Source organism: Ctenopharyngodon idella, chromosome 22 (genome assembly GCF_019924925.1).
Source record: "Ctenopharyngodon idella isolate HZGC_01 chromosome 22, HZGC01, whole genome shotgun sequence".
NCBI lineage: Eukaryota > Metazoa > Chordata > Actinopteri > Cypriniformes > Xenocyprididae > Ctenopharyngodon > Ctenopharyngodon idella.
The window spans coordinates 12225841-12247500 of NC_067241.1; the positions used below are offsets into that span (position 1 = coordinate 12225841).

The 21660-nt window shown below is 38.7% G+C and overlaps 2 protein-coding genes across 5 annotated transcripts in view; one reads left to right on the forward strand and one right to left on the reverse strand.

The window, feature by feature from the left end:
* Nucleotides 1-16634, reverse strand: part of spryd3 (SPRY domain containing 3) — a 47946-nt gene extending 31312 nt beyond the window's left edge. Inside the window, exons 1-7 of one of the 4 annotated variants that reach the window (XM_051880999.1) lie at nucleotides 16470-16573; nucleotides 15937-15995; nucleotides 14497-14633; nucleotides 11011-11086; nucleotides 7923-8047; nucleotides 7492-7627; nucleotides 5856-6044 (exon numbers count right to left, since the gene is read on the reverse strand). In XM_051880999.1, coding sequence (XP_051736959.1) covers nucleotides 5856-6044; nucleotides 7492-7627; nucleotides 7923-8047; nucleotides 11011-11086; nucleotides 14497-14624 — 654 coding nt within the window. In that variant the 5' untranslated portion in view covers nucleotides 14625-14633; nucleotides 15937-15995; nucleotides 16470-16573. Of the gene's footprint in view, nucleotides 1-5855; nucleotides 6045-7491; nucleotides 7628-7922; nucleotides 8048-11010; nucleotides 11087-14496; nucleotides 14634-15936; nucleotides 15996-16469 lie in introns of all 4 variants that reach the window. The other 3 variants (XM_051880998.1, XM_051881002.1, XM_051881001.1) reach the window with 3 other exon arrangements.
* Nucleotides 16635-20857: 4223 nt separating this feature from the next.
* igfbp6b (insulin-like growth factor binding protein 6b) overlaps nucleotides 20858-21660 on the forward strand; it is a 4705-nt gene continuing 3902 nt past the window's right edge. The window contains exon 1 of the mRNA XM_051880695.1: nucleotides 20858-21438. Within this exon, the coding sequence (XP_051736655.1) occupies nucleotides 21069-21438 (370 nt within the window). The 5' untranslated portion in view covers nucleotides 20858-21068. The remainder of the gene's footprint in view (nucleotides 21439-21660) is intronic.

Here is a 21660-nt window from a genome sequence, read left to right on the forward strand (position 1 = left end):
ACAACATTAAGATTAAATCATTTCTCTGACTGGGACGGGGGAATGTACAGTAATGGGCCGAACCCTTTGAGTCACCCCTTCAGTTTCAAACACTCAGCAACATTGTCAGGCCTGATGAAACCACAAACACTCTGAGCTGAAGTGTTTAAAAAAAAACCCTGTTTCTCATAGACAAAGGGCCAAAGAGGCTATGACCATAAATCTTCGCTCTGAAGCCAGCATTTTCAGACGTTATCACTCCCAACCAGCTCATAAGCGTGCGTGTGAGTCAGTGTATGTGCATGCATGAGCATAAAACAGAATGTAAGGCCTTGAAAGTGAGTGTGTGTGTAGCATTTGTATGGATGTGCATGTGTGTGTATGCCGGGTAAAGCGAGCAGCAGTCCAGGTTGCTGTCTGGCGGCCGCAGAGCCGTAGGGAGATTAGCCGGTGGGCAGAGGCTCTGCTGTAGTAACAGCTAAACTGATCTCTGCCACGCGTTCGCATAGAACCGCACGTACACAGCGGCGCCAGCCAAACGCCTCCTCATAACACAAACACACATACAAAGGCAGGGGTGACCTATGTGTGACAATGCATTGCTCAATTTTGCTCAATGCGAGATTGCATGTTGTAGATGTTGGCTACATATATCAGGGCTAATTTAAAGATTTATGGGTCTGAGTAAATCATACTAATCCACCATATCATTTGATTGCAATTATCTCTTTCTGATGATGTGATTGTTTTCATACATTAATTCTAACCAGAAACGGCGGCAGACATAGTACTGTTTAAAGTTGCCAGATCCAGTAAAACTAATGCTAAATTTAACCCAGAATTTCCAGAATAACCCAGAAAGACCACTTAAATGAGTTGGGAATGGGCTAATTAGTGGCTTTACACAGGCTAACTGGAAAGAGAAGTGAAGGAGTCAGCAAATCTTCGGTTTCCCCAGAGTTCATCTGTGAAAGGGATCTTCCACTGAAAACAATAATCTCATCTGGACAGCAGTGATCTGCGTGATATCCGAGATTGTGCAAAGACAAAAAAATGTTTTTGAAAGAAGTCTCTTATGCACACAAAGCCTGCATTTATTTGATCAAAAATGCAGTAAAACAGTATTTAAAATAAGCTAAACTTTCAGCATTATTACTCCAGTCTTCAGTGTCACGTGATCCTTCAGAAACCATTGTAATATACTGAGTTTCTGCTCAAGAAACATTACTTATTATTATCAATGTTGAAAACAGTTGTGATAAACAGTTATTTCTGTGGAAACAATGATATATTTTTACAGCATTTTTTGATGAAAGTTCAAGAGAACAATATTTATTTGAAATAGAAATCTTTTGTAACATTATAAATGTTTACTGTCACTTCTGATCAATTTATTTTTAACCCTAAACTCTTGAATGATACTGTATAGTGTATATATCGTCGCTGTTGAGGCGGAAATCTCGTATGTCCAAAAATGCTACTTTTCAGGAAACGGAAAAAACACCATTTCTTAAATAATTAAACACTGTTTTGCCAAAGTTGATACTGTGGCTTTGTATAAGGAACTTACGACATTTGCAATTTCCAAAATCAAACTCAAATGGGGATACAAGGTTTTTGACCAGCGAATTTCAGACATACAAATTTTGTCCATCATTAGAACAACCGCATCTGAGGCAGTAAGTGCATTGCATTAAGTTGTCATCAACTTACAGGTTATAAAGTTTACTGTTGCTATGCAGGCGCTCGGGAGAATGATGAGCTGTTTTAGGTGTTGTATTAAATACATCTCTCACGCAATCTATTATAACAGTGAATCGCACATCAAAATATTTCCCTGTTATCACATGCATGAAGACGGATGACAAACCATGTAGTCAATAAAAACATAAATAAAAATTAGGGAGTGTTTGTGATTGCTATGACAAAAGCGTGTCAGAATGTGATACTTTCTTATCTAAATGGAGATGGCTCTGTGATCGCAATGATTGTAAACATTAACAGAAGTAGAACTGCTGTACAGGGCAAATTAGTGCTACTGTAATCAGATCTGCCGGCACTTCTGCAAGAGCAAGGAACTTTTAGGGATAATTCCCCATAAATGAAAACTCTGTCATCATTTACTCACCCTTGTGTTATTCCAAACCTGTATGACTTTTTTTTTTTTTTGTAAGAGATGTCCTAAAATGCTAATTTCCAGTTTTCCATGTCGCAATTACCAATAGGACCAATAGGGGTTGGTGCCATTGACGTCAATCCCAGGATGACACACCAAGTTTAAATGAGCAATTGTGCTAATGTCTCCTTTTGTATTCCAAAGACATCAAATGATGACAGAGCTTCCATCATTGGGTGAATTTTTCCTTTACCTGCCCCAGGTCATTTAAAGGGTTAGTTCACCCAAAAATGAAAATTCTGTCATTAATTACTCACCCTCATGTCGTTCCACACCCGTAAGACCTTTGTTCATCTTCTGAACACAAATTAAGATATTTTTGATAAAATCCAATGGCTCAGTGAGGCCTCCATTGAGAGCAAGTTAATTTAGACTTTCAAATGCCCAGAAACAGACATATTTAAAACAGTTCACGTGACTACAGTGGTTCAACCTTAATGTTATGAAGCGACGAGAATACATTTTGTGCGCCAAAAAAACAAAATAACAACTTTATTCAACAATATCTAGTGATGGGCGATTTCAAAACACTGCTTCATGAAGCTTCGAAGCTTTACGAATCTTCTGTTTCGAATCAGTGGTTTGGAGAGTGTATCAAACTGCCCAAGTCATGTGATTTCAGTAAACGATGCTTCGTTACATCATTAGTGTTTCGAAAATTCAATGGTTCACGTGACTTTGGCAGTTTGATACACGCTCCGAATCACTGATTCGAAACAAAAGATTCGTAAAGCTTCGAAGCTTCATGAAGCAGTGTTTTGAAATCGCCCATCACTAGATATTGTTGAATAAAGTCGTTATTTTGTTTTTTTGGCGTACAAAAACTATTCTCGTCGCTTCATAACATTAAGGTTCACGTGAACTGATTTAAATATGTTTTTAGTACCTTTCTGGGCATTTAAAAGTCTAAGTTAACTTACTCTCAATGCAGGCCTCATGAGCCATCGGATTTTATCAAAAATATCTTAATTTGTGTTCTGAAGATGAACGAAGGTCTTATGGGTGTGGAACAACATGAGGGTGAGTAATTAATGACAGAATTTTCATTTTTGGGTGAACTAACCATTTAAGGTTTGTCCCTGTTATAAATTCACTGCATCGTTCTATGGTGACATCACGTAAAAAGTGGCGTAAAACTCATCTGGCACTGTTTGATAAATAAACAAAGATGACTAAACAATATACTGATGTTGATATCTATACTGATATTGTAATACAATTGTTTTTCCAAAGGCTTCCTGAAAGACCACAGAATGAAAATGTGTTCCTACTAGAAACTGTCACCAAAAGACAAGAGCTGCTCCATATATGGAGGGAACGACTGGAGGAGTTCTGAAAGCCGCAGACAGTATGTTGGGTCTGTCGGAGACAGACCACAAAATGGACTCTTGTGACAGACTGCTAAAGGACACTGTAAGTCTTGGTTTACATTAGATCGTGCCTGAAGACTAGGAGATAAGCATCGACAAAAGCTGCCTGACGAACCTCAGCTATCAAACCTGCTAACAAATTATTTTATTATTAGCATACGGCAACGAGTGCTTTGCACAAAATCCATCTTGTAGGGAGATCGCCAATTCTCAAAGAAACATACCTGATGGTGACTAATGTAGAGACTAAACCATGGGCCATTCGCACTTGGTTTCATCTTGTCAAAACATGCCCTTATCAGCAGACTCTATAAGTCTTGGGACACCTTCTCGCCAAGCTAACAGGACTCACAGAGAAGGCACACAGCTGAGAAAACCTTCAACCACATTTTAAAAAGGCAAAAAGATTCCCTTGGCACCCCGTAAGTCCTCTTATTGAGTTTTTACAAGCTGGTCTAGTGCCAGTTCTGGCCTGCGCTGCCCAGTTCATGCCATCAACCCAGTAAAGCATAACGACAGTGCGGCACTTTATGCTGTATGCTTTCATGACCTCAGTATAGCATTAATAGACCACGGAAGGTCCAGGGCATCAGATGGGAAGGTGAGCATGATGGGCGCACATTCTTTTCCCAGAAGAACATCTGTACCCTGCACTTTTTGGTCTTTTGGACCCGAAGTCTCACTCTATTGGGAGGTCTTTGCTCCATAACCAACCCAAACACAAGACTGCTTGTTCCTTTCAACTTTATCTAAACACTACTCTGAGGAATTATGTGTGAAAAAACATTGCCTCCAGCAAGCAATTTCCTCCACTCAGTCACAACGAAACACACGCTTGGGTTCAGCAGGCTCCTCTATCACTGCGTTCCTCCGGGGTTTTTTTTTTTTTTCCCTAAGAATGATAATGTCAACTTGGCAAATGGCTAATAGGACGTAAAGTAATGTGTGGTTTTTGGATTCACATCATTCATGTCATAATTTATTGGGGCTAACCTGTGAGATATGATGATTGAAAATACTTCAAGCAAGGATTACATCAAAGTAACACTAAAAGGCTGAGAACGTCACAATAACACTATCGATCAAAAGTTTGGGGTCAGTAAGGATTTTTTAAAGCAATTAATGCTTTTGTTCAACAAAGATACATTAAATTGATCAAAAGTGATAGTAAAGACATTTATTGTTTTAAAAGATGGTTTCCACAAAAATATTAAGTCTTAAACTTATAACTGTCTTCAACATTGATAATAAGAAATGTTCTAAAGGGTCACGTGACACTGAAGACTGGAGTAATGGCCATCACAGGAATACATTACTTTTTAAAATCCATTAAAATAGAACACATTTCACAACATTTTACTGTATTTTTGATCAAATAAATGCAGCTTTGGTGAGCATAAGAGACTTCAAAAACATTAGGCCTTAGTTAAATTAGGGCATTTAAGTAGCTTTTATAAACATGCCTTAGAAAAAAAACATTACTGATGTGCATCTTGAGACAAAACAATAGCAGTGACATATTTTAAGATTTGCTTTCAGTTAAAACAGCTCAAACATGCATTTTAGTCTGGGACTAGGCCTTGTCTGTGAAACCGGGGTAAAAATCTTCCTGACCCCAAACGTTTTAGAAGAATCTGAACGAAAATAGCAGGACTTGATTTTACAAGTAAAAGCAAATGTGGGTGGTAATCAGAATTCTACGGCAATGGCTATCATCCTCTCTTACCAGGAAAACAGGTCACGGTGCTCTGGTTGACTGCATTGCCATGTAAATATGTGGTGGAGTGCAATGCCATGTATTTGCCGCCAAGAAATAAGCTACTCTGGGACATTTTATTAGGAACTGAATATAGTGCCATGATATTGTAAATGTGACTGGTACTTCCCTGCGCAAAACTTGCCACCACAAGTCTCTAGATATGGCTCATGTTCCTCTTTCAGTGCAAATCTATGAGCCAGTTATATCATCCACCAGGCAGAAACTGTACATTCGACTGCTTAGAAACTAGCCGCAAAACGTCATCATTCATGTCCATGCACATAGTGCAGGATTAGTTCCACACCAAGGTTGAGGTTTGAGGCCTGTTACAATCCCTAACCCTAAATATGGCAACAGCAATAGTGATTCTTGCCTTAGTAAGCACCACTAATTCATAACATATATGACTTCCCATTAAAACAAGTAAAAAATTTGGTTTACTTCAGAGTCTTTCATCATGTCTGTACTCAACTCGTCATATTTTCCAAGGGCCTGTCGATTAAAAAAATGATCCTGAAACTAATTGGCTTCACATTTGGTCTGGTTTTCGATAGCGTCCCCCCACACTCACCGTGCCACTGACTCTGACATCATACAGGCGTGCCCATTCGTCCTCATGGCTGTCCACCATCATGACGCTGTCCTCCTCCTCTGAACCCCATTCCGCCTGCAGGTCCAACCGTACCTCCTCGCCGAGGGAGTGCATGCCAATGGCAGGGAAAAGCCCATCTGGAACCACCGGCACCACCACTGACCCCACCTTCCATTCACACATACACATAAAGAGAGCTCTGTTAAAGCATTCCATAAAGTTAACCACTATTTTACAGCACATTATAACTGAGAATAAAGACTACTCTTTGAAATGATGTCTGTATCACTCCTGGCCCTACTATCTGGCCTGCAGGAAAACCAGTCATCAGAAAACAACCCTCAATTAGAAGACTAGACTATTGTGTGTTCAAAGACTTTATCTCGACAGATTCTTGTAACCACTATAATGCAGTAATAAACAAAACCATTACACACAATGGTCCATAGAATTCATAGTTTGATGTACATGTTATGTGATTAGCTAAAGAATGCTTAAATATATGGTGTCTGATTATTTTTTACATAGCTCTGTCAAAGCTTACACTTGTAACTAATTAAATGTTTAACACTGTTAATGCATTTATTCAATTTGTCATTATAATAGTTTATGATATATAGCCTATACAAATACACACATACATATACACATGTATATGGTGATATGTCAGTATGATTTTTTTAATGTATTTATTTGATCAAAAATACAGTAAAAACAGTAATTTTGTGAAATATTATTAGAATTTATAATAACTGTTTTCTAAAATATTACAAGATGAAATTTATTCCTGTGATGGCAGGAGTTTTCAGCATCATTACTCCAGTCTTCAGTGTCACATGATCTTTCAGCAGTTATTCTAATATGCTGATTTGCTGCTCAAGAAACATTTCTTATTAGTTTTATTTTTTTGCCCTCAGAGCACGTTTGAGCTCCCGGAAGAGGTTTGATTTTGTACGTTATTCAGGTTCGGTTGAGCTTCTGTTTATGTTAGCTGATTAATGTTTTTATGGGAATAAAATTCTAAATGAAATGTTCATCGTATAAAGCGATCAAGTCTCTCCAAAAAATTTGGACTAAATCGCTCGATTCATATGGATTAGTTTTCCGATCTTTTTATGAACTTTTTGAAGCATCAAAGTGGAAGTTGCAAAGGCAGTCTATGGAAGAAAATCTTCATTTGTGTTCCAAAGATTAACAAAAGTCTTGCGGGTTTGGAACGACATGAGGGTGAATTATTAATGACAGAATTTTCATTTTTGGGTGAACTAACCCTTTAAGACCAAATGCACTGTTTTCTTTCACAACTGTTTACCGATAGTGTTTACGTGAATACTCGTCAACACGGGCATTTCACATTATTTTGTGTGTATTTGAACATTTATAATAAATGTAATACCAACGCTATTCAACTGGAGCGAACGAAACGAGTGAGTGAGAGGAGGCGAGTGTGTGTGCCAACTCGCTGTAGAGAGGAGAGCGAGAAAGTACAGCTGGTATCGGTGTATCGATACTGCTGGAAATGAGTATGGGAACAGTTTCGGATATTTCAGCATCGATATGTATCGAAAAATTTATATTTTTGAAAACACTACTGTGCTGTGACTTCAATACTCACCTCCTTGCCATTCTTTGTGAAGAACACAGTGACGAGTCCGGCATCGAAAGAGTCTGCATAGATACCGCAACCGATTCGGTCACCCCGGTTACATTTAGGACCGAACTGCTGACCGACAGAGTTGCCGTTGTACAGCCTGTGAAAAGGAGAGATACAGTCATCTATGACTTATAACTGGAAAGGTTCATGGAAAGAGGAAGAGATCTTTAATCAAAAATTCCACAAGGTATCCAACAAAACAAAGTTTACAAACTAACGAAGAATAATTGAATAAATAATAAATACTGAAATCAAATAAAATATAAATTAAACATAACAAAATAAATATTTAAACCCCAAAAAATTGGGTTTTGGGTTTAGACAATAAACAGCAAAAGTAGGCATTTTATAAATAAATAAAAAGTAAGTGACAATTCTCAAAGTGAACTTACTTCCCATCATCAGCATGGTAAGCAATTGAGTTCGGAAGCCAGCCGGGCTGATGGTCAAGTTTGTAATAGTGAGGAACCAGCCCGACAGCAATTGTCCCTCTCACTCCAGTATCCATAATGGTCACCTTGAAATATCATAAAAACCATTAAAAACACATGAGCGTCAATATATGTGCAGCACAGCTGAGCAATTCTGTTTTTTATGACAGTTTATTTTTAAATGACTAAAGGGCAAAAGACGTCTTTCAGGGACTTCTAAGCAAATGCCAACGGTTATGTGCGTCACGAGCGGCACTGATTCCAAAATAACAGACGGTGTAGGAATCAAGAGTTAACAAGGAGCGTTCGGCTGAGTCACAGGATGGAAATGTCAGGTAACCTGCTATTAAGAATTTTAACGTCTCGGCTACTACTTATCTCTCCCTTGTATGCAAAGCATCTTGGAACAACTTCCACACCCTCTCCTCGACAACCTCCTCAAAGCTAGTAAATTTCCAACATACAGCTTTGAAACTGCCAAAGCCCATTTGTTAATTTTCTCATGCTCATTAATCAAGTTCTCAGACAGACCGAGCGATTAGTTTAATTGAAAATTCAACATAGGATTTGTTGATTTTGAGGGACTATCATGCAAAAAAGACAGATTAATCCTGCCACACATGACTCAACTGTTGTAGCCGTACCCTTGGAAGGGACAAGCATAGACAAATTTATACAGTTATTGCTCCACAAACTGAACTTAACTCTGCGCCCACATCCAAAACCACAAACGGACTTTGAGAGGGACCCCACCACTTCCCAGAGTTTTAAGTCCATGTTTCCTCATCTTCCTTGTTGTTTCTTTCGAGGATTTGCTTTCCAAGCTTTATAATGCTACCGTAAATCCTGATAGCCTATATACCAAAGCTTGCTGTTGGTTCCAAGCTCTTTCTGCTGTAAATTCAATGCACAATGATTAACTTAAGGGCACTCAATTATATTACCACAACTTCAACAAAGAACCGTGCCATGAACCTTGTGGCTAGAAAATTCCACGTCAAAGCTCCAGGCATAATAATCAATTACATTAATAGAGATGTTTCCACTTGACTAAGGACAAAATTGATTTGCACATGCACACGTGAGCACCCTGAGAAAACAGAGCAGAGGTTAATCACTGTATGGCACTTCAATGTTGAAATAGGCAGTGAAGGTGCAGCAACACAGTCCAATTGTGATGGAGTGTTGGCTTCCTTGCCCACAGGGGCTAAATTGAAACCCCTGTGAAAGCGTAATGAGGAAACATGAGGACAATGCTGACGCATATCCCGACTGGCAGATGACCTTTATGGAGAAGAAGAAAAAAGTTCCCAGACTTTGCAAATCTGAAGGATTCTGCGTCACAATCAGGTGATGCAGAGCGTATAAAGCAAGAGCGAGTTCTTTATTGATTACTCATAGCTCACTGCTGTAGATGTCACATTCATTCCCACTGGCTGTAGATATTCCCAGGGTGCACACTCACGCACGGAGTGACGCTATTGGTCAATAAGATTGCAATACAGTTTGAGACATCTGCTTTAAGAAATAGCCTTTTTCACAAGGCACAGTTGATTATTAAAGTAGAATAAATGTTACAGTCTAAGTAATTCCTTCAAAGATGGGCAGAACCAAAATAAATCAGATTTTACAGAACACTCCTAGATTTAGGAGACAATAGTTTTTTGATTATCTTCGATAATGAAGACAAGGGGAAAAAATGCATTGTGACAAAATTAATTTTACATCTGCACAATGAGTCGAAATACACAACTCTCGTTGTGAATGAGTCACTGCCACAACACTGCATGATAAATATGGTCTTTAAAACACAGAAAATTAATAACCATCCAGTATTTTCTAAAAAGTAGCTAATACTTGTTTATGTTGATAAAAGTATGTTTAGTACAAGTTTCAATTAATACATAGTAATTTATTATTTTCATCAATTAGAATTATATGCATTTTAAATGGACTAAAAAGTACAAAAATAATTGAATATGACATGACAAAATATTTACAAAATTTACAAGGACATTTTTGTCAAACTATGACACAAAAACACTGTAAAAACACTGGCTGCACGTAGGACTCATCAGGGTAACGTACAGGGTGTTACTTTCCCGCTCCAATCCCCCAGAGAGGAAGTTCATCACACCAGCTCAATCTGCCAGCAGCAGAAAACCCATCAGAGCTGTCTCCCACCTCAGATACATATCCAGACAGCTTCTACTGTGCTCCATAAATTAAATCACACTTGCCCTCTCCCAAAGACTAATTTATAGCCCAATCCCTGCAAGTTTTCCAGTACTAAATCACCTGGGAGCTTCTTTTTCAAACTGTATTTCATGGCAAAGTTGCTAAAGAGGTAGCGGTGATATCTGAGCACATCATCTCAAAGGGCAGTGTCTATTTTGACGTGAAGGGACACAGGAAACATTACACATTTTAAAAACAGACTAGTCGGCGAGCTGTCTAAACGACTAGTAGCTCTCAAAATTTGTTGACAACCATGAATTTGTTAGTGATTTTCCACACAACCTTCCTTCACTCCCACCTTATAAATCCTGTCCAAATCAAATCATGAAATCATCCTATGTTAATAATTATAACTCAAACGTCATTTAGAAAACGAATCCTGTCTGAAGTGATTTACAATAGACCGCAACAAAAAGACATAAAAGTGTCATATTAGATCTTCATTACTAAGATTTCCAAACAGTTTTGACTTTTGAAATCTCATTTTCTTTCAAAATACAAGATGAATAATAGCAGTTTGAACTAATTGGCATGCTGTGAAAATTACAGAAAATCAAAGACAAGACACAAGACAAACATTTGGAAAATTAAGAACAAACATAAAAACATTCTGGAAGTGACTACGGCATGTAAGACATCTACAAAATCATAATGAAAACTAAATAGTTGAAATAACTTGATATCTCTGAGCATACAGTTGCATAAAGTTATTTGTACTTAGGTTACTGTATTTCCTAACAAAGGCAACAGAAAGGGTGTTGAAATGATTCTAATGTTATTAGCAACCCAACAACATAGGTGTGCTTCTTACCTCGAAGTAACAGTTTCCTTTTGATAAGGGGCGTGGAGCCACGTAGCAGCCAACTTTATCAGAGTTCCCTTGGTAACTACAGCAGGGAAGTAATAAAAAGCTTAATCTTTAATAACCAGAGCACTGTTGCTATAGGTACATTATTAAAATGGCCAGTGATGAGTGGACTAGCTACTGAAATCAGGTTCAGTTGTGTTTCTACATGTTTCACACCGATATGGATGAGAGTTTATTTTGGAGCTGGTTATAAACTCTTCAAAATCTTAATTTAAAGACCAAATAGCAGTTTATTTTCCAAGGATCTGAGCCAGAAATATTTCAGATCTGTCAATGCTACTGATCTTCATAAACTCTTCATAATACTACTTGAACTAGAGCCATCATAAAATGTATGCAAAATGCTACATAAAGTAATAGTTCAAAAATTAAAGTAATTTTACAATCTACTGTTTGGATTTTAATAAGCAAATACTTAAAGGGATAGTTCACCCAAAAATGAAAATTATCCCATAATTTACTCACCCTCAAATCATCCTAGGTGTATATGACTTTCTTCTTTCAGCAGAACACATTCAAAGTTATATTAAAAAAACATCCTGGCTCTTCCAAGCTGTATAATGAGAGTGAGTGGTCCCATTTTTTTGAAGCCCAAAAAAAACACATCCATCCATCATAAAACTAATCCATACAGCTCCAGGGGGTTAAAGGATTAGTTCACTTTCAAATGAAAATTACCCCAAGCTTTGCTCACCCTCAAGCCATCCTTATATGACTTTCTTCTTTCTGATGAACACAATCTGAGAAATATTAATAAATATCCTGACTCATCCGAGCTTTATAAAGGCAGTATACGTTACCAAACAAGCATGAGCTGAAGAAAGTGTCTCCATCCATCATAAACATATTCCACACAGCCCTGGAGGGTTAATAAGGCCTTCTGAAGCGAAGCGTTTGTGTAAAAAAAAAAAAAAAAAATGTAACTGCCGTCGCGTCAGTTCCGTAAGTTGAATAGGGAAGGCATAGGATGTACAGCGTAAGCTTCCTGAAGAATACGGAAGGCGGTCTTGCGGAAGCTAGATATTTTACTTTATAACTTTTTTTTTTTTTTACACAAACGCAACGCTTCGCTTCAGAAGGCCTTTATTAAGGTCCGGAGCCATGTGGAATATGTTTGACGTATGATGGATGGTGACACTTTCTTTAGCTCATACTTGTTTGGCAACACATACTGCCATTATAAAGCTCGGATTAATCAGGATATTTATTAATACTTTTACAATTGCTTTTATCAGAAAGAAGAAAGTCATACACACCTAGGATGGCTTGAGGGTGAGTAAAGCTTGGGGTAATTTTCATTTGAAAGTGAACTAATCCTTTAATGAAGGCCTTCTGTAGTGAAGCAATGCATTTTTTGTAAGAAAAATATCCTTATTTATAACTTCATAAACTATAATCACTAGCTTCCGGTAACGGCCATACACGAGCAAAACAAAACACCGGTCACGAATTAGAAGTCTAAAAGAGAATTTTTAAAGAGAAATGTTGGAGGAGCTTGAGTTTGTTGCCCAGCTCTATTTGTTTGAACCGCGAGAGGCGTCTAAGCTTACATCCTGCGAAAGACTATAGAATAACGCAAGACGCGTCACTCGTACTGTTTTGAATGGGAGAAAGTACAACACACAATATGGCGGAATAAGTCCCGCCTTCTAAATAAGAGCCAATCACCGATTGGTAAAGTCATCGCGTCACTGCAGCGGCCGTTAGAAGCTCCGGTTCCTATAGAAACAGTCAGACGCGCGCCTCTGAAATGAGACAAGAGACGCACGCTTTAGGACTGCACATGTGCATTAGCTTGATCCAGCCAGAAAAATACAGTTTTTTGTCATGATTCGAGCGTTTAGAGACAAAATCTATGAAACATTGTTGTCAGATTTCATTGGTGACTTCAAATATGAAATTTAATCGAAAGCTTGGCAAACAGCTTTGGAGAATTTGATGTTTCCCCAAAGATGGCCACCGAGTGAAATGACTTGTCTTAAAGGGACTTTGATCCTGCGTCATAAGTCGGGTCAGATGTCACTCAACTGGAACTCGACTTGCGTACGGCAGTTACCGGAAGTCAGTGATTATAGTTTATAAAAGTATAAATACAGATATTTTTCTTACAAAAACGCATCGCTTCACTACAGAAGGCCTTTATTAAGCCCCTGGAGCCATATGGATTACATTTATGATGGATGGTTGTGCTTTTCCAGGTTTCAAAAAAATAGTACCACTCACTCCCATTATACAGCTTGGAAGATCCAGGACATTTTTTAATATAACTTGAATTGTGTTCAGCTGAAAGAATGAAGTCATATACACCTAGGATGGCTTGAGATTGAGTAAATAATGGGATCATTTTCATTTTGGGGTGAACTAAACCTTTAAGAGTCTATGACTGGATCATTATTGCTGTGATTATTATGTTTCTATCATGTTATGTTATATGTTTGGCAGCAGTTCTTTTAACCCTAATTGATGCAAGCGTGTAGCTTTTCATTTCTTAAACCACCATGTAGGAAGACGTATCATGGCTGTATTCCAGGATGACAAAGCCAAGATTCATCAGGCTCATTGTGAAAGAATGGATGGGAGGGAGCATGAAGAATCATTTTCACACATGAATTGGCACCTCTGAGTCCAGACCTTAAAATTCATTGTAAGTCTTTGGGATGTGCTGGAGAAGACTTTACAGAGTGCTTGACTTAAAAGTTGTGATATTATTTCCATCAAGAGGTGCATCAATTTTTGGTCAAGATCTTGAATTGACAATGCAAGAGTCGACCACAGCAATTATGATCCAATCTTAGACTCTTAAGTATTTGCCTATTTAAATCCAAACAGCAACTTTTTTGGTGGGGCAGTGTGTGTGTGTGTATATATATATATTATATATATATATATATATATATATATATACATACATACATGTTTATGTTACGTGTATATATACACTGTTTGACTCCTCAAACTTTACAAACAGTGATTCAAATTAATTCAGAAAAAGCTGGAGAATTCCAATATAAAAAAAGGAATTACAATGTCACATGTGCAAGGTCTATTTACTTTTCCGACAGATTGAGTTTGTTTTTCATCTTTTTTCTGACCAAATAAAAACAAGTAGCCACTGACTTTCTCTGAAATTATAATTGTTTCAATCAGTGAGGTCAAGTGAGTCAAGGCTGATTACGTCTTCAGTACAGACTTATGGCTCAAATACACGCACTCGCAATGCTTTACTCTCGCAAGCCTAGCTCACTGATATCGATGGGGGTGGATGGTTGTGCAATTCAAAATATACAAATAAATAAGGATAAATGAAAAGCAGTGCAGAATTTTTCCATACAAACTAGGGGGGTCAACACATGAATTCCAGGCCAGGAGCTGATTTCCAAACAAAGTAGAAAATGAACAGAGCGAGGGTCACTCGCTGGGCAAACGTACCTTAGCGTGTCTCCATTCTTCAATATCCGTTTGCATCGCTCTTGATAATGAACTGCGCGGACTTCCCTGATTTCTCTGATCCTGCGCCGCCAGTTCAGGAATCTGTAGTGTAAATTGATGTCATCCATCTCAGAGGGCTGTGGAGCGGAAAACAGATGCCGTAAGGTTTAAAGGTTTTGGATTGTGTATCTGAGAAATGTAACTCATCCAAGACACGAGAAGACGAAGTAATAATGGACTTGCTGTTCACAAACTGCGATAATGCCTGTGAGTGTGCACACTTCATATGACTTGACTCCTTTTCCAACCACTCCACAAGGTTGATTTCAGTTTTATGTTTCAGTAATGTTTTCATTGTCAGTTTTTTAACCTTTAGAGCAAGATTCCCAAAGAGAGGTTTGTAAGGAAACCACAGGATATTAAATATAAACATTTTAAACTAATTCAATCGAATGTAAAATTAAAATGAGCAAATGGGGCTGCACAATTAACCGGAAAAAGACTGAAATCGCGATCATCAAATCGGTTCACAGTAAATGCAGGTTCAGTTTATTTACACAGTCACATAATTTCCAACATGGACAGAAGTTTATGGCAGTTGACCAATATTTTGCCAAAATAAAAGCTTGACGATTTGAAATATTAAAAGCTTGAGGGTTTAAATGTTTGAAAGTGAAGAATTTAAGATATAAATACTAGTATTGTAACTTGTACTGTAAAATAAAATAATAATAATTATTATTATTATTATTATTATTATCAATTTATTTTTATTTTACAGAACAATTGTAATTTACAACAGTAATATAGGCTATTTATCACAAATATATTTATTAGTGATAATTAGAGTTATTTTTAACTAATTAATTAATAGTTTGGTCACACTTTAGATTAGGGTCCAATTCTCACTATTAACTATGACTTTTGCCTCAATAAACTCCTAATTACTGCTAATTAATAGTTATTAATTTGTTAAGTTTAGGTATTGGGTAGGATTAATGGATGTAGAATATGGTCATGCAGAATAAGGCATTATTATGTACTTTATAAGAACTAATAAACAGCCAATATCCTAGTAATATTCATGCTAATAAGCAACTAGTTAATAGCTACAACTGGACCCTAAACTAAAGTGTTACCAATAAATCCTGAAGGACCTGAGCTCGTTTAATTAGCATTGAAGCTAAACTCTACAGGACCATGGCCCTCCAGGAACTAAGCACCCCTGAGCTGACAAAATAAATTAATAAATAAAAATAAAAATTACTGGGAATCCCTGCTTTAGATTATGCAATGTCTTGGAAATGGGATGCATATTTTCCCCCTACATCACTCAACACTAAATACTTAATCATCTTGAGTCAACTAATGAGTCACAAACAACATATTATTATAGGGCCTGACTATCAAATTTGGGCTATAGAAGCATGCGATAAATACCTTCTATGAAGAGTTATCTAACAGTCTCAAAGGCCTCAATAGATAACATAACGTGGCAGCTGTCATTCATACATCCAGGACATGACAGAGGAAAATTATAGATTTGCATTAATTGTCGTGTCAATCACATGGTGACACTTACTACAGTATTTAGCAACAGATCACAGATATTATTAGATTCTCATAATCAGCTTACAGTCAAGTTAGACAAAAAACTACATGAAAAATACCAAATACAATGTATTTAACCATGTAAAGACTGACATCAACAATAAACTGTTCTATTATAACCAAATACTATTAAAATAAAATTCGTGCTTGAAGAAAATTCAGAAACGAAATAATTATTACGTAGTAAGCTCATACTAGCTGTAGCAGGATAGTTTCAATCACTGCTAATCACCTTGCATAGCTAACAAATTATTAGCAGCTTTGAGGCCTTCTCGAAATAAAATACAATAATTACACAACCGCTACATGCCTATAGTCACTAAAGAGTAACGTATATAAATATGATGACGTCGCGTACGTACCTTATGTATATCAATGGGTAAGACGTTATAACATTCTAAGGCCACTTGTGTTTACTTTTAGCTATCGACTCCATTAGCTAAGCTACCTGACAAACTTCGCATAAGTGAGAGCGGTTCTTCCTGGATGGCGTCAGTGGAGGAATGAACGCAGCGCACCAATAAAAGACGTCAAAGAGTTGATTGACAGGCGCTTAGCCAATGAGAACCTTCGCAGCGTATCGGGAGTGTTTTTTAAGTTGGGCTTCAAGAACTGCGGAGAAATGACCACAGCACAACTTTATATATGTGTGTACATATACATAGTACAGTATCATCACAGAATCATGCTGTTTTTTATTTAAAAGTCTGCGATTAAGGCAATATTTACAGTATACAGTCAGCTGGTCATTATCGCAAAAATAATCAGGGTTTAATATACGTTATCTCTTGAATACTGCCACAATCACATTTTTTACATTTAAATCAAGGCTGTACATAATTCCACAGATAAATAAATATACATGAAACGCTGCTTTGAGCTGAATTTATTTTACTTAGGCCTATAGAGACCACAGAGAGACATCCATCCTGGAGTAATGGTCAGTTATACAGTGTTTCCCTCAACAACTGTCATTATTCTTAAATATTTGACCACTAAATACAGTGACTGACCAATCAGAATCAAGTATTCCAGAGAGCAGTGTAATGAAGTGACATAAATTGTAGCAAGTGTTGACACAACTATTTCCATTTTCTATTCACTATGATGACGTGTTTCCAGTCCACTAAAACGGTCTGGCATTCCATCACCTAAAATAGTTGAAAAGTGGGTTACAGAACATTTGGCACAATCTAAGAGCCCCTTATAATCATGACTCGTGTGACTGCAGGATGGAGTATGGAGCGTAACACCAGCAAGACGGGATGCATGCATCTTATTTTTGCTATAAGTTACACTGAGAAAATGCTGACAAATGGACGCAGCAAGGTTTAGAAAAGAAACACTGCGTTGCATCTACTCTGTAACTCTGACTTGTAGGCAGAGATGAGGAGGAAAACCGTGTAATCTGGTGAATTTGGAAACAGAGAGACCCCATCGGTTTGGCAAGCTTCTTGGAACATTCTCCAGCCAGAACATGTGGAAACAAAGAGCGGGGCCGTGCTGTGGCGCAGATGGGAATGTCAGACGGCAGGTGATTTTTGCGTTCTTTGCCAAGACTAATCAACTCTAATAAGAGAACATCAACCAGTCGACATCTATCCAAACAAGGAATGCTCCAACCTTCTGTGGTTTTCAGAAGTTGAATAACTATAGTAGGCCTATCATGTCAGGATCGTTCAATGCTACTCATAACCGATAAAGAGAACTATTCCACAGCAAAAACAGATTCTGAAGGCAAACATGTTTGTTTTAAGAAGAACTATGACCACACATGTCAATACCATAAGATAATCATCTAAATCCTGTTTGCCTTCTGCTCTCATACCAGCCCATCTTTGACATCTTAACTTCCATCCTGCTTCATGACAACAGCAAAATAAACACAGCTCTGTCCTTATGGGACCCCTCCAGCTGGGTGTGACCTAAAAGCAGCCTTTTGCATGTAAGAGACCCCATCAGACACATCTGTTTGGTGCATCCTGTTGATATAAATAGTTGGTATAAATCTTTAAGCCCCTTGGCCACTGTATGGAATTTTTATCATCTTCTGCAAAAGCACTCTGTGACATCTCTGCACTAAATGACAACTCATAAACTCTCGATTAATGGTATCTGGGCCAATGGACAACTAGAATTTTATGAAGTACTCCAAAGAGATCAGATTTATCTGGTTGAGTGGGCTGATGGATTGCATTATTAACTGTCTTTTGTACATTCCAGTGAAAATACTGCCCCAATTATCCAGATGGTCCCTTCTCCAAAATAAACCATTAAGTGGCAGAATCTCCCTTGGTTTGAATCGCTCCATTATAATGCAACATGATGCAAATGCCTTTTTGAGTTCACATACACTTAGAGTCGGCGTAAAATGAAAAGTCTATATATTTTCATATCACGCTTTATATTTGAACAATTAAAGGGTTAGTTCACCCAAAAATGAAATTTCTGTCATTAATTACTCACCCTCGTTCTATACCCGTAAGACCTTCGTTCATCTTCAGAACACAAATTAAGATATTTTTGATGAAATCCAAGAGTTTTTTTTAATCTCCCATAGAAAGCAACGTAATTACCGTCATTCGAGGTCCAGAGAAGTAGTAAAGACATCATTAAAATAGTCAATGTGACTACAGTGGTTCAACCTTAATGTTATGAAGTGATGAGAATACTTTTTGTGCGCAAAAACAAAATAAAAATAACATCTTTATTCATCAAATTCGAATGACCCCTGTCATTCTCCTACGTTGTTTACATTCAGCGCTTCCAGGTTCTTCGTCCGAACGCCAGCTCAGTATTGGTGTGCCAGCATCACTCGCATGCGTAGTGCTGCTCACATGTACAGCACTGGCCAATAATAAGGGTGCATTCACACTTGTAGTTCGGTTCGTTTGGTTAATTTGGTCCGGACCAAAAAAGGAAAAAAAACATTTAGTCCTGGCTTGATTAGCGTTCAGATTGGCAATTTTATCACCGAACCAAAAGATACCGAACCTAAAGTCATAGGGATACATTCACAACCTGATTGGTCGGATTTTATGACGTATTGCCTATTTTGAGACGGAACTTACCAAACATCCAAAACAATGCTGTGCGCTGAGATAAATGCGCTCGTTGTGTGTGCGTAGCCTGCATATGATGGTATTTTGGCCAGCTGGGAACTCGTGAAGAGCTTATAAAATGTGTAAAGGAGTCAAAACAGCAGCGGGAATCCCTCCGTCACACACACAAACGATCTGCTGCGTGGAGACGCACGTCTGATGCCTGTGATGGGCAAACTCACGACTATGACAAGAAAAACCGATATGCGTGAGGATTCTGTCCTTTTTAGGGTCTCATCTTCCTGTTTTTGGTTCGTTTACATGTCTTTGGTCCGTGTTGCCTTCATATATCATTCGAACCACACCAGAGTTCGTTTGGAAGCGGACCGAGACCCATCTTTTCAGCGGTCTCGGTCCACTTGTTTGGTGCGCACCATGATTCGGATGGCAGCGTTCACATATGTTCAAATGAACCGCACTAACAGTATACTGGTCGCTTCATAACATTAAAGTTGAACCACTGTAGTCACATTGACTATTTTAACGATCTTCACTACTTTTCTGGACCTTAAATTTGGTAATTATGTTGCTTTCTATGGGAGATAAAAAACCTCTTGGATTTCATCAAAAATATCTTAATAATTTGTGTTCTGAAGATGAACGAAGGTCTTAGGGGTTTGGAACGACATGAGGGTTAGTAGTTAATGATAGAAATTTCATTTCTGGGTGAACTAACCCTTTAATTTCAGATGAAACACAGTCTGGACATCTGACATTTCGGTATGGAGATAAAGGTGAGGATCATAATTTATCAGTAAGTTACACCATGAGTGTATATTAGCTCAGTTTGTTCTTTGCTTTTGGCACCTTTGGACCCAGAAACTGTGATGTATGATATCAGACTTAACAAGCAGATTGTGAATGTTTGATCCATGAATATGTTTCTTTTCTTTTTTTTACTTTTTGGCCTCGTAATGTTTGATCAAAATGTCATAACTGGACCTTCCGAAAGACTTCTCTCTGGTGACGTATGCCGGACTTCTCCAATCATTTCGTCATGGTTAAACCCCGCCCCAGCAAGTTCGCATTAATCTGCCTCCATATTTGAGTGCAACGCCCACAACAACAACCCATGCATAGAACCAAATCCTCACCCTACATTTCAATAATATGTCACAATACGGAAGACCTGTCGCTAACTCAGTTCAGTTTCATTACGACTTTAATAAGTAGTTTTTCTGCATTCAAAAGATCATAAAAACATTCAAAAAATGACTAATACTACAATGCTACATTAAAAAGCTTGAATTCTACGAAGTGGACAAGCTTTTTAGTATTCTTATAAGCAACAGGGTTAATGGAGCGACTCTCCCACAAGCAAATTACTGTATTCGCGTGTAATCACCAGAAAACTGGAATCCCTCGCCTTCATTGTTACCATGGAAAAGATTACTAGAATGCTCTAACATTTTCATAGATGATGCAGAAAAAGTAACCATCATAGCCAGAGTAAGTATCCTGGGCAAAGGAATGTTTCCAGATACAATAATGGGTGAGGGAAAGCTGGATCAGAGCTTGATGATTTCTAAAAGGAAAAATAATCTCTCTCTCTCTTTCCACCCCCCCTTACACATTCTCTCTCTCTCTCTCTCTCTCTCTCTCTCTCTCTCTCTCAGTCCCAGCCCCTGAAGGTGTCATAACTGTGCTCTCTCCCTCTCGCTCTCTATCACCGCCTTTCAGATCTTTAAAAGCCGCTGCTTGCCGTTTCTCACTCGTTCTTGGTTTGTATCCTCTGGCACTGCAGGGGACTCCCGGCTCGCAGCCTCACCAAGCAAAGCTGAAGAGCGAGCAAAGAAACAGAGAGGGGAAAAAGAAACAGACTTCCAGAAATAGCATCAGCCACGTACGACAGAACCGATCATGGAGAACCTGAGACCCAGACGCAAGATGTCTTTCCTTTCCAACTTGACACCCGTTGTCCTGTTGCTGATCGTCCACTGTGGATCCTGGTCTCTGGCGGGTCGTTTGGGCCCCCACAAAAACTGCCTGACCTGCAAAGACGGGCAGTCCTCGGGCGCGGGCCGGGCCTCCAGGGACCCGGCCGGGGCGGCCAGCATGACCATGTTGGCATTGGGGGAGCCCTGTGGGGTGTACACCCTGAGCTGTGCCAAGGGGCTTCGCTGTGTGCCCCCTCCGCGTGAACACAGCCCCCTTCAGGCTCTGCTGCAGGGCAGAGGCTTCTGCGCCAAACAGAGCAAGACGAGTCCCACCGAGAAGCCCCGCCCCACAGGTAAGAGTTTCAGCCAGTGGATGCCTTTGCGGTCCCTTCCTCCGTGTTCCCGGCGTGCTCTTTTTCAACGCCGTCGCACCGTGCCGCATGCGGTGAGAAAACGCGAAGGGTAATCTGCTTTAAGTGCCACAGCAAGATAGCTCGAGGATGCATTTCAGGTTCCACGGATGTGCTGGCAAGCCTCTGTGCTGCAGTGTCCATATCAGAGGCTTGGTAGGATGA